Below are 12,018 nucleotides of genomic sequence, written 5' to 3' on the forward strand. Positions count from 1 at the left end.
AATTGGTCATACATGTGACAAATGATACATATGTACGATTTAAAAAAAAAAAAAAAGTAGCACATGTTATATACATATCCCCTTTCTCATAAATCCAAAAAACTTTTGTTAATTAAAAACATTTCTCTCCACACGTAACTTACACACATATGTATACACATGTTCATAGACAATAAAATAATGATGTTAGTCCAAAAAAAAAAAAAAAAAAAAAAAAAAAATGCCACTGTTGCTTATATGCAATTTCCGAGGACAGGGAAAGTTTTCCAGACCCACTGATTGTTCATGACTCGACTAAATACGAGTCAAGAAGTACATGTCAATTTTGTTTGATAAAATGCTAAGCATGTAAAGTCCCAAAGAAAATGAGGAAGTATAAATGCCAGCAAACGAAAGGCTATTCAAATAAAAATAAATGGAATGTGCAATATATATATAAAATAAAGAATTTATTGGAGAAATTATATCCAAAAGGTATTTGTACCGATGAAGGTGAAGAACAAGTTCATATATTTTATTGTTTCCTAAATAAAGTTTCTTTAAAAGGCTATATTGATTAAGCAAACTGACGTAAAAATCGGTCTTCTTATCTTCCTTCAGCGTCTTTATTATTTCGTCCTTGCTGAAAAAATGTTCGTCTGTCCACTTCTTAACAAAGCTCAAATTGTTTTGACACATGAGTCTTGTATAGATGAGGAAAAGGTGCGCGAGGACCATAGCTCCGAGAATTTTTCCTAACGAAGGGGGGGCGGAGTGAAGTGGTTATAAGATAATAAAACATGCATTGAAGAGAATAGTAGCATGGAATACACAAAAAAAAAAATTTTCAAGGAAATTCTTAATGAGAATCTCCACAGAGTCCACATGAAGAAGGGGAGTAAAATAAGCAAGAGGGTGCATGCGTGTTTGTGTTAAATAAATTTTACTTCTACGAGATCCTAGCAAATGGAAACTTCCCCAGTTGGCTTGGACGAGGAAATATGGATGGATAGACAAGTAGAAAAAAAAAAGTACATGTACAAAATTATTCAATAAATACAACTTTCTAGAAAATAAGTTGTAGGAATTGAAAACGAAAAATAATCTGAGAACAAAAAATTTGTAAAAGAAAAAAATCAGAGTTGACAAGGTGTGTATCTTGACAAGTCGATCCGTTTTAATATTTTTAAATTCTCCTATGAATGCGTATTTTTTTTGAAAAAAATTGTAAATAAAATCACTCTTAAAATATAAAAATGTAAACAGTAAGAATAGTATATTAACAGAATTGTAACTAATCATTTTAGACAAATAATTTGATTTGTTTAAAATGGGAAAGGTATTTATATATTCATAAAGGGGACTATTTATGTACATATCCCCTATATAATAATAACAAACATTATATCCATTTTTTAATTTCTCAACATATACAGATGAATCATCTTTTAATTTGTTGTAAACTTGTACATAATATTTCTTCGCAAAATTGTATTTTGTTTTTACTAACTCTTTTGTTCTTTGTTTAAAATTCTCAATATCTTCTTTATCAATTTTTAATGCATATTTGCTTATAGCATTTTTCAGATCTTTTAATTTTCTTAATTTCTCTCTTATCGTATCATTCTCGTTCAAATTCTTCTTTTTTATAATTTCCTTCTTCACAGTTTTATCAATATTGTGAAAGTTTATATTTGTGTATACAAGTTTCCTCTTTTTATGTTCAATTTGTGCATGCGTTTTATGTACTCTGGGACTCATTTCATAACCCCTCTTCTTCAAGTCTGATGTCTTCATACTTCTTCCCATTGCGATCAGGATTATGTGGAGTAGCAAAATCACTGCCTTCATCTTTTCCTACGAGGTAGGGGGAGGCAGGCAGGGAAAATGGTTTCGATAGCTGGGATTAGACGTTGATAGAAATTGTTTTGCGTTGTTGTGCGCTGTTAGACGTGGCTAGCGGTGGATATTAGGGGTTCATCCCGCATCTGTGTGAACTAGACCCCGTACATCACTTTCTCCTCTCTCTCACACAAACAGAGGCACAAGCAGACGGACCCTGAAACAAACACAGACACACAGCGAATCAGGCACCTTTGTCCTCAAAGATGCTTTAGGGAAATTCTCACCCGAGGAACACTGCATTCCCCACTTTCGACGTACCTCTTCTCCTCGTACTTCTCATCATAACCAAAATCCGTGTGGGATGCCGTAGATAAATCTTCTCGACACTAAGCAGGATTGTAGTGCTTACTGACCCGAGAAAAATGTTCTAATGTTTCTTTTTTATCAAGGTGAGAAAAAAGGAAAAGAGTATGACCGCTGCTCCAAGTTTTTACACCCCCTAACTCTATTACACTGTTTACAGTTCACAAATTTTCCTCGAGCACACCGTTTGTGGCGTTACGTCTATTTTACATTTAAGCTTCTGACCAGAACAACCTGAACCCCGTACATAATACTTCCCAAAGGTTTATATACACATATGTATAGGTATATGCTGAGGAAAAATACATAGTATGTTTTGGTGCTCTACACACTTTGTGTGTGCACTGCGCTTATTTATTTATTTATTTTTTTTTTTTTATTATTTTTTTTTTTTTTTTATTATTCATTATTATTTATTTCTTCTTTTCCTTCTTCTTGTTCTACTTCTGTTAAGTACTTTGGCAAAACAAGCTTATCATTATTGTAACACTTATATATTAACTGCTGAATGCTCGCCCATCCATCCGTTCATTCTTTTCTGTGTTTACCACTAAGTTGCATTGGAAAAAATTAACAACACAGTTACAGGTTATGCATATGTTATTATGTGTACAAAAATGAAGCATATCCATGTTATTATCCTATGCACAGAGAACATAAGCATGAATAAAAAGGGGAGGAAAAAAAAAAAAAAAAAAAAAAAAAAAAATCTGCTACTTTTCTCTCTTTTGCACCTCTTTTCCTCTCTTGGAAAAATGCACAAGTTACAATATACATACGAGTCATGCGAAAATATGTGATCGACTTTTTCTTCACTTCCCCTGAGGGCTTATTTTTTATTCCATTTTTTTTACGCTATTTTTTGCCTCACAAAAGGGATTTGTCGGAGCTTTACAAGTAAGCTGAGAAAATGGAGATATAATATATACACTTCCCCCATCACAATATATATATATGTGTTGTATATTATATACTACCTATTATATACTACGTATTTATACTACACGCATGGTGAAGAAAACTTGATGAACTGGGACATTTGATGCTAATGAATAATGTAAAGCAAAATGTCAAATGGGTGAAAGAGCTCAATTAATACCTACATTTCCACTGGTGCCTATAAAATACCAATATATATATATACCTCACATACACATATATATATATATATATACAGTGTACACATAAATTATGAAATACCTGCTTGAACACATAAATATATGTTCACCTATCACTGGCTTGAAGATCACACTCTACATTATATTTCACCCTCTACCGCCCCCCATATGTTCAATGGAGAAATAACTACAAGAGTAGTAAATGCACCACTTTAAGCCGCCTCTTCTCTCTTTTTTTTTTTTTTTTTTTTTTTTTTTTTAGTAACACCTACTTTTACATATATATACTTCTTTTCATTGTGCTCTTCTGACAGGTTTTTTTTTTTTTTTTTTTTTTTTTTTTCTTTGTTTCCACAAAATTTTAAGAAAAGGTGTAGTAGCATGAATCCTCTCTATTTAGAACTAGTGAGATTTTTTTTTTTTTTTTACGGTTCTCCTTAAATTGTAAAAGAAGTTTTGAGATACCTTTTTTTCTTTTTTTTTTTTCTCTTAAGCACAATTATATACATTTTATGAGAAGTTTCGGCTTGCACATTGCACTTCTCATTTTGTATTCTTCTCTTCCTCTTCCCTTTTGTTCTCCTTTTTTTTTTTTTTTTTTTTTTTCCTTTGCTCTGTTTGACCGCACAAAGAAGTGTGTAGCATGACCAAGAAACACATGAACATGTTCATAATATCAAACGTGGAAAATGATTTACAAGTTGTTTTTATTCCCCCTTTTTGTCTTCTCCATCCATTTCGTTAAACATGTGGAATCCTACTTACCCGGGATGAATCCAACGGTATGTAAAAAAAAAAAAAAAAAAAAAGAAAAAAACTCTCATTGAGGTTTTTGTCGATGCATGGGAGATAAAATAAAAAAGAGGGGACAACTCATCTCCATATCAATTTCATGCATCAAGTGTCCTTCATTTGTCATTTTCGAAATGACTTGGTTTGAAGAGACGCAGCAAGATATGCTCAGGTTTCTCGGTTATCCCACGTCCAGATTAGTTACTACTCATCCAAATCAGCTCCTACCCATCCAAATCAGCTCCTACCCATCCAAATCAGCTCCTACCCATCCAAATCAGCTCCTACCCATCCAAATCAGCTCCTACCCATCCAAATCAGCTCCTACCCATCCAAATCAGCTCCTACCCATCCAAATCAGCTCCTACCCATCCAAATCAGCAGCTACTATTCACATTCATCGCTCTCCACCCAACAATCCACCTGTAGACATACAAGAAAGGGGACAAGGTTACAATTAGTGTGAAAAATTTATCGAGCAGAAGAGCTGTGACGAGCCTAAACTATTTCACATTTCCACTATGCGCATCGGATAATGAAAACATAAAGGAAGAAAAAGCACCAAATATTTTTAAAATTTTATCAGGAGACAATCTACACAACACATCAATAGAAACGACATTTCTTAAGGACACGAACTGTGCCTTTTATTGCAAAATATTTATTGATGACAATGCTTATGATAAATTAAAACATTTAATACTATACAACTACAATATGGTTTATTCAGTAGACAATTTGGACATTTTTCGAAAGGATCCACGTAGAGAGGGTTCTTATTACACGGGAATTCCAATCGGATACATTCATGAGGTGAGCAATGAGAAGAGAGTGCATACAAATGGAGTAGCTTCAGGAGGAGATATCAAAAGTGAGTAGAACCCAGCAGGAAAAAACGTCGAAAGGGTTAAGCCAAAAATGAAATGGAAATCCAGTTGGGACACAATCGAAGTCTCGATTCAGAATTATGCTAAAATTACTCGAACACTCCTGGACGAAAAAGTGAAAAAGAATTTGAAAACGCGTTCACAAGAGATGGACCAAATGCTCCAAAGACTCTCGAGAGTTTCCCCTCACTGAAACGATGATCACTCCCCTATGCCCACTCCTCCAGACACACGGCTTCCTTCTTTTCTTATTACCTCTTCATTATTATTACGTTGTCATTTTTGTTCTTATTACATCGTTTTATTGTATCGCTTTATCGTGTCGCTTTATTGTGTCGCTTTATCGTGTCGCTTTATTGTGTCGCTTTATTGTGTCGCTTTATTGTATCGCATTATTGTATCGCTTTATTGTGTCGCATTATTGTGTCGCATTATTGTGTCGCATTATTGTGTCGCATTATTGTGTCGCATTATTGTGTCGCATTATTGTGTCGCATTATTGTGTCGCATTATTGTGTCGCATTATTGTGTCGCATTATTGTGTCGCATTATTGTGTCGCATTATTTATTATTTTTTTTTTTTAACGCACCCCCTTTGCAGAAAAATTACCTACTTTACACCTACTACCAAATCACCATTTTATACAACAACAATGGGGGACATTCAGACAAAAATTATATTGTCGGTTTTGAAGTGGAACCCAAGAGGTAAGCACTTCATGAAGCGAGACAGTTTTTTCAAAGTTATTGCTTAATCAGTTTTAATCGTGCAATCATGCCGACCCCCATGATTCCATAGGAAAACTGTGCCTTCACCTCATCGCCTCTACCCCCACCACTTCTCCCCCTCGCAGCGTGGACTTTGGAAAGGACGAGCGATGTGAAGAGAACGAAACGAAAATGCTGATGAAGAGAAATAAATATGTTACATTCAAGTACGACATAAAATATGTGGTGAGTGACAACTCATTTCAGCACAGGTCAGAACATTACTACAGAAATTTGAACGATCAGAGTATGATTCATTGGTTTTCTATAATCAACAGTATAATATTGTTCATCATTTTGTGTTTTTTTATAAGTACCATTTTGATAAAGGCCTTACATAAAGATATATATAAATATAATCGGATAAATGCAAATATATTTGAAACAGATGATGTGGATGATCGTGGATGGAAATTGGTCCATGGAGATGTATTTCGAAAGCCTCGAAATTCAACATTTTTTTCTGCCTTTGTTGGTGTAGGGATACAAATTATTTTTATGATTTTAGTTTGCGTTTTAATATTATTAATTGGAGTATATAAATATAAACAAAGATATAGATACATACAAGTGATGTTTTTCATATGGATTTTTATAAGTAGCATTTCAGGATATGCTTCTTCTAGATTATATAAATTATTTAAAAGTAAACATGTTAAGTTGACTATATTTAGAACATCACTTATATACCCTTTTATATTGTTCTTAATTTTTTTCCTCATAAATCTTGTCTTACATTATGAGAATTCCAATACAGCTATTCCCTTTTCTTCCCTAACATTTGTCTGCATTCTATGGTTTGGCATTTCGGTTCCTTTGATTTGCCTCGGCTCTTACATTGGAAATAAGAAAAGTCCCATCGAATTGCCTGTACGTGTTAATAACATTCCTCGACATATTCCCAAGCAGCCCCCACTCAATAACTTTGCCCTCTCCTCGCTCCTCGTCGGATTGATTCTCTTCGCGTATGTGTAAAACTACGGCTTAATCCATTTCCCTTCACTTCCATCATACCATGTATATTTTTGTGCACTCATCCTAACTTCCACATCAACACATACACATCTTCATTTTTTACTCCGCAGGACTATGTACACAGAACTGTTTTTTCTCTTTACATCTCTCTGGAAGAGCAACATGTACTACTTATTTGGTAAGACCACGGGAGTAGCTAAAAGTGGGAGGGGGAGGGGGGGGGGATAGAGGAGAAGAGTGCATATAAAGCACACGTGTTTTTACATGTTCATCCAGCTGCCGTTTGCACAACACCCCATTACCTAGTCCCTCCGTTCACTTACAAAGAAGTAGAGAGATTTAAAAATATATTATTCCCTCGCGTTCATATCCATGAATCTCTAACCACCCCTTTTTTTTCAGGATTTTTATTTTTGGTGATTTTTCTCCTTGGACTTCTCAGCGCACAGTTGTCCATAGCCCTGACATACTATACCCTCTCCTGGTAAGCATATAACGTTCACTCACCATTTATTTTTTGCAGATCTAGTTTGATTTTTTTTGATGCGCAGTCTATGCAATGTACATATGTAGACATATAGACGTGTACCTATGCAGACGTATACATATGTACCTATGCAGATGTATACATATGTACCTATGCAGACACACATGTTATGTGCTGTATTATCTACCTCCATCAATGCCACAAATTTGCTTCCTCTTCCCCGTAATCACAGTGAGGACTACAACTGGTGGTGGAAATCCTTTGTCGCCCCCGGATCATCAGGATTATTTTTCTTCCTCTACTCTATTTATTACTTCTTTGTCAAACTTAGCATTTCTAGTTTTGCTGAAACTTTTATTTACTTTGCATATTCATTCATCATGTCTTACACATGCTTTATATACACGGGAACGGCTGGATTCTTGGCCTCCTTCGTTTTTCTGAAGAAGATTTATTCATCCATAAAGGTTGACTAATTGACCAGCGTGCATATTATACTCTAACATTATATTATGCATATAAAATGTGTACATATTTATGCACAGTCGCACTTTTTTTTTTTTTTTTTTTTTTGGAAAAAAAAAACTTAGCGTTTGTGGGATCAAGCTTTTTTTTTTAGCCCTCCCTCCTATAGGCACTTCTGATGGGGTCAAGAATTTCCAAACGAATGCCACTCTCGCACTTCTTCACATATATTTGCATACATTCTTTTTCACCGTTTTATTTTAATTATTTCACTTAAATTCCTTTATTTTAACTTTATTATTTTTTTTTTTTTTTTCGTATCCCTACCCCCCTCCTCCTCATCCCCCTTCTTTTGCATGAAATTAGAAGAGAGACAAATTCGAAAGTCCTCATCCCCCCCTCCTTCCACCTTTTTCTTTTTTCTCCATCTCTCTCTTTTGAATGCATACCCCAAGATGTTTCATTGCTCATTTTTTCTGTTGGTACCTCATAAAGTGCGTACCGAGACATGTTTTGCTTTGTAAAGCAAACATACACGCAATGCATATATGATAACACTTGCACAAATCACCTGTGTGTATTTCATTTTTCCATACCACAAATTTCCTGTGTGTGTATTTCATTTTTCCATACCACAAATTTCCTGTGTGTGTATTTCATTTTTCCATACCACGAATTTCCTGTGTGTGTATTTCATTTTTCCATACCACGAATTTCCTGTGTGTGTATTTCATTTTTCCATACCACGAATTTCCTGTGTGTGTATTTCATTTTTCCATACCACGAATTTCCTGTGTGTGTATTTCATTTTTCCATACCATAAATTTCCTGTGTGTGTATTTCATTTTTCCATAGCACACATTTCCCTCTGTGTTGTGTCATGTCTTTCTCTTTCTGACCCCGCCCTATTCATTTGATGCAACTTGTGTGAAAAAGCCTTTCACACATTTAATTCATTATTATATAGCACATGTATGAGCATACATGCATATGGTGTGTATATATATATATATATATATATCTATACATGTTATCTTCATTTGTTATGTTTATCTGACTCTTTTTATGTATTGTATTTTATTACTTTTTTTTTTTTTTTTTTTTTTTTTATTTCTTCTTCCTTCCCTTTTCCCCCCCCCCACGACATTTTAATTAAACAAAAAAATAAGAATAAAAATAAAACGAGAATATGGAACTTGTTACTACCATTGAAAGTAAAAATAATATTTTGCTTAAAACATTTAATCTTCTCTCCCTCCGGTGCATATGTTATAAGGAGGAGAGGACAATTTTCACAAAGAGGAAAAGAGGAGTGACAACATCAAACAGAAAAAATGAACATATGTTGAATATAATCCTCATCTTACAAACAGACCTAGCTTGCAGGGTGATTTAACCAAATGAAAATTCATTTCTACATTATACTATTTTGCTTTATTTTTTTTTTTTTTTTATTTTATTTTGTTTTTCATGACAAATTGGTGAAGGGAGATATGGGAGCGCATTACCCAAAGGTCAATCCAGTTACAGCACACGCTGAAACTAAGATACAATCATCCCACCATTATGCATATGTGTATGTATGTATGTATGATCCACTGAATTAGATACTTGAGAAATAACAATTTTTATGGAAAATTTTCTATCTTTGTATGGTCTCAAAAAAAAAAAAAAAAAAAATTTCAAATATAAAAATAAAACAATTATTAGGAAGTAAAAAAAAAGAACAAATTTCAAATATAAAAATAAAACAATTTCTCATAAAAAAAATAAACAAAAAAGTTTGCAAATATATCTAAACTTCTTTCAAAATTAACACCAAAAAAAGGAAAAAAAAAAAAAAAAAAAAAAAAAAAAAAAAAGATACATTAATTCGAGGTAGACTATATCATTTTGTTTACCCTATAACGTGACGTTCCATTATGTATGCACCTACATGTGTGTTTGTGTGTGTGTTTATACCACTTTTCGATTTCACTCTTTTTTGGCATCAACTACCCATTCGAGGTAACTTTAAGAAATTGTTCAAACCTGCTCTACACCAACAACCCTACTACGCCCTCCTCCCCCCCCCCCTGGATCCCTTCTTCTTCGCTGCATAAAATCCAAACTTCCGCCCACGTTTGAAGGGGAAATTTTCCAAGTATGAAGGCACACGTGTACCACTGCTCTTGACAAATTTGACAATGTCCTTCATATACTTTACATTCTGATGGGTAAAGAGAGTTATGGCCTTTCCAAATTCTCCTTTATCTGATCTACATGCTCTTCCTACACGATGTATATAATTATATTTATCATAACATACATCATAATTGATTACTGTTTCGATCCCATGGATGTCTATTCCTCTGCTCATGATATCTGTGCATACTAGGTACCATATACGTCCTTCCCGAAGTTCTTGGAAAATTTTTTTCCTTTCTTCTTTTGTTTTTTCTGATGTTAGCATAGCGATATGAAGAATCTTCTCCCTCTCCCCGCCGTCTCCACCTCTGCCAATGCCACTTCTGCACAAATTCGTGTACACCATTTTTGCCTTTGCAATCCCATCAACAAATATCAACACAGGGATGTGGATTCCTCCACTCCTAATTAAATTCCTCAAGACCATGGTCTTCTCCTCCTCATTATTTACATACACAAGTTCCTGCTTCACATTTCTATTGATCATATTTATATTCTGACCAAAGTAAACTACAGCATAATTTGTGCAAAGTGTGCTTATAAAGGATCGAGTACAACCAGGCATTGTAGCTGTGGTAAATATCTTCTGCATTTTTTTATTTTGAATTTCTTGAAGTAAATTATTTACATGACTTAAAAAATTCACTTCAAATAGCTTATCCACTTCATCGAAAACTATGAAAATACATTTTGATAAACTCACCCTTTTTTTTTCAATCAAATGGAGAAGTATTAACGGTGTGCAAACAGATACATCTATGTGCTCTTTCACTTCATCTTCCCGTGTCAGATGTAGAACCCTAAATTCTGGAAAGCCCTCGAACAAAATCAACGATTGATCATATATTTGACGGGCCAGTTCATTCGTCGGTACAACAATAAGACTTCGAATGAAAAAACAGGAATTATTCTCGACTCCAGTAGATTTATTCTCGACTCCAGTAGATTTATTCTCGACTTCAGTAAATTTATTCTCGACTCCAGTAAATTTACTCTCGACCCCCTGGGTCAGTACATCTACTGAACCCTCTTTCTTAATCCCCAAAGAAACGGTAACCTCCTTCCATTCAGTCTTCAAACTGCCTAACTTTAGAATAATCAAAAGTGGAATCAGAAATGCGCATGTTTTTCCACTTCCCGTTTGAGAAATACATATAGTGTTACATCCGCTTATAATGGTGGGAATGCAAATCTTTTGAATTTTCGTGGGTTTTTTAAATCCAAAAGTTTCCTTAATAGTGTGAAATAATTTATCATAATCAGTCCTTTGTAAAGTAGTATTTTCAATATGTTGCTTTTGCTGCTTTGTTGTTTTCCCCTGCACCAATTCCAGAGTTGGTGCATTATGTCGAGTTTCTTCTAGCGAATTTTTTTCATTTCCGCCTTCAGATTTGTTTTGTGATCTCTGTCCATTGTTATCTTCACTAACGATTGTTCCTTCCTCACCACTACTTCTGAAACCGATTCCAATCTGTTTAATTTCCACAATATCTTCGAAAAATCTAATGGGATCAATTTTCCCACTAAAATTAACGTACTCGATATTTATCTCATTCTCCTTCATATAACTACTAACCAAATTGGGGTCTGAGCAGAATTTGGGAAATTTTATGGATTCACTTTTTTTTATATTTTTCTTTTTTTCACCCCTTATTTCATCACATTCCGAGTTTTTATATTTGTTAATGTTTAAAATGTTTCTTAATGGCTTAAGATTCTCCTTCTTCAAACTCATTAGGTTAGATTCCAAGTGTTTTCTTAGATTCAACCCATAGGTCAACTGTTTTGTTATATCCATGCTTCATTTCTTGGGGAGGGTGGGGTGGAAGAAACAGACGTGTTCTTTATTTTTCCTTTGGCAATGTTTTTTCCACGAATCGAGCTATACTATCTTATTCTATGCTGTTTTATTTTTTTTTTTTTTTTTTTTTTTTACAACTGTCAATTTGGATTATTCTCGTTTTAACATTTTCAAGTATAATAATCTAATGACATGCACTTATCCTCCTTGGTTGTAATTTCCTGGATCCGCAAATTTCAGAAGGTACATATATATATATATATATATATATATATATATATATATATATATTATGTATATGTATGGAGGAGATAGGTGATGCCAGAGTAGTGAGCCTATTGTTTTTTCTTT

The 12,018-nt window shown here is 34.0% G+C and overlaps 3 protein-coding genes across 3 annotated transcripts; 1 reads left to right on the forward strand and 2 right to left on the reverse strand.

Annotated features, from left to right (window-relative positions):
* Positions 1 to 294: 294 nt before the first annotated feature.
* PGO_060590 (hypothetical protein, conserved) lies at positions 295 to 1,830 on the reverse strand (the record flags this gene model as incomplete). The annotated part of the gene is made up of 2 exons (XM_028686703.1): positions 295 to 734; positions 927 to 1,830. 2 exons carry the CDS (start codon positions 1,828 to 1,830, stop codon positions 295 to 297), a joined length of 1,344 nt encoding a protein of 447 aa, XP_028542504.1.
* Positions 1,831 to 3,994: 2,164 nt separating this feature from the next.
* Positions 3,995 to 7,690, forward strand: PGO_060600 (endomembrane protein 70; the record flags this gene model as incomplete). Its single annotated transcript, XM_028686704.1, has 7 exons — positions 3,995 to 4,087; positions 4,527 to 4,910; positions 5,586 to 5,692; positions 5,839 to 6,717; positions 6,838 to 6,905; positions 7,130 to 7,211; positions 7,447 to 7,690. 7 exons carry the CDS (start codon positions 3,995 to 3,997, stop codon positions 7,688 to 7,690), a joined length of 1,857 nt encoding a protein of 618 aa, XP_028542505.1.
* Positions 7,691 to 9,732: 2,042 nt separating this feature from the next.
* PGO_060610 (ATP-dependent RNA helicase) lies at positions 9,733 to 11,664 on the reverse strand (the record flags this gene model as incomplete). The annotated part of the gene is made up of 1 exon (XM_028686705.1): positions 9,733 to 11,664. One exon carries the CDS (start codon positions 11,662 to 11,664, stop codon positions 9,733 to 9,735), a length of 1,932 nt encoding a protein of 643 aa, XP_028542506.1.
* Between the last annotated feature and the right edge of the window lie 354 nt (positions 11,665 to 12,018).

Source organism: Plasmodium gonderi, assembly GCF_002157705.1.
Source record: "Plasmodium gonderi DNA, contig: Chr06, whole genome shotgun sequence".
In the NCBI taxonomy this organism is placed as follows: Eukaryota; Apicomplexa; class Aconoidasida; order Haemosporida; family Plasmodiidae; genus Plasmodium; species Plasmodium gonderi.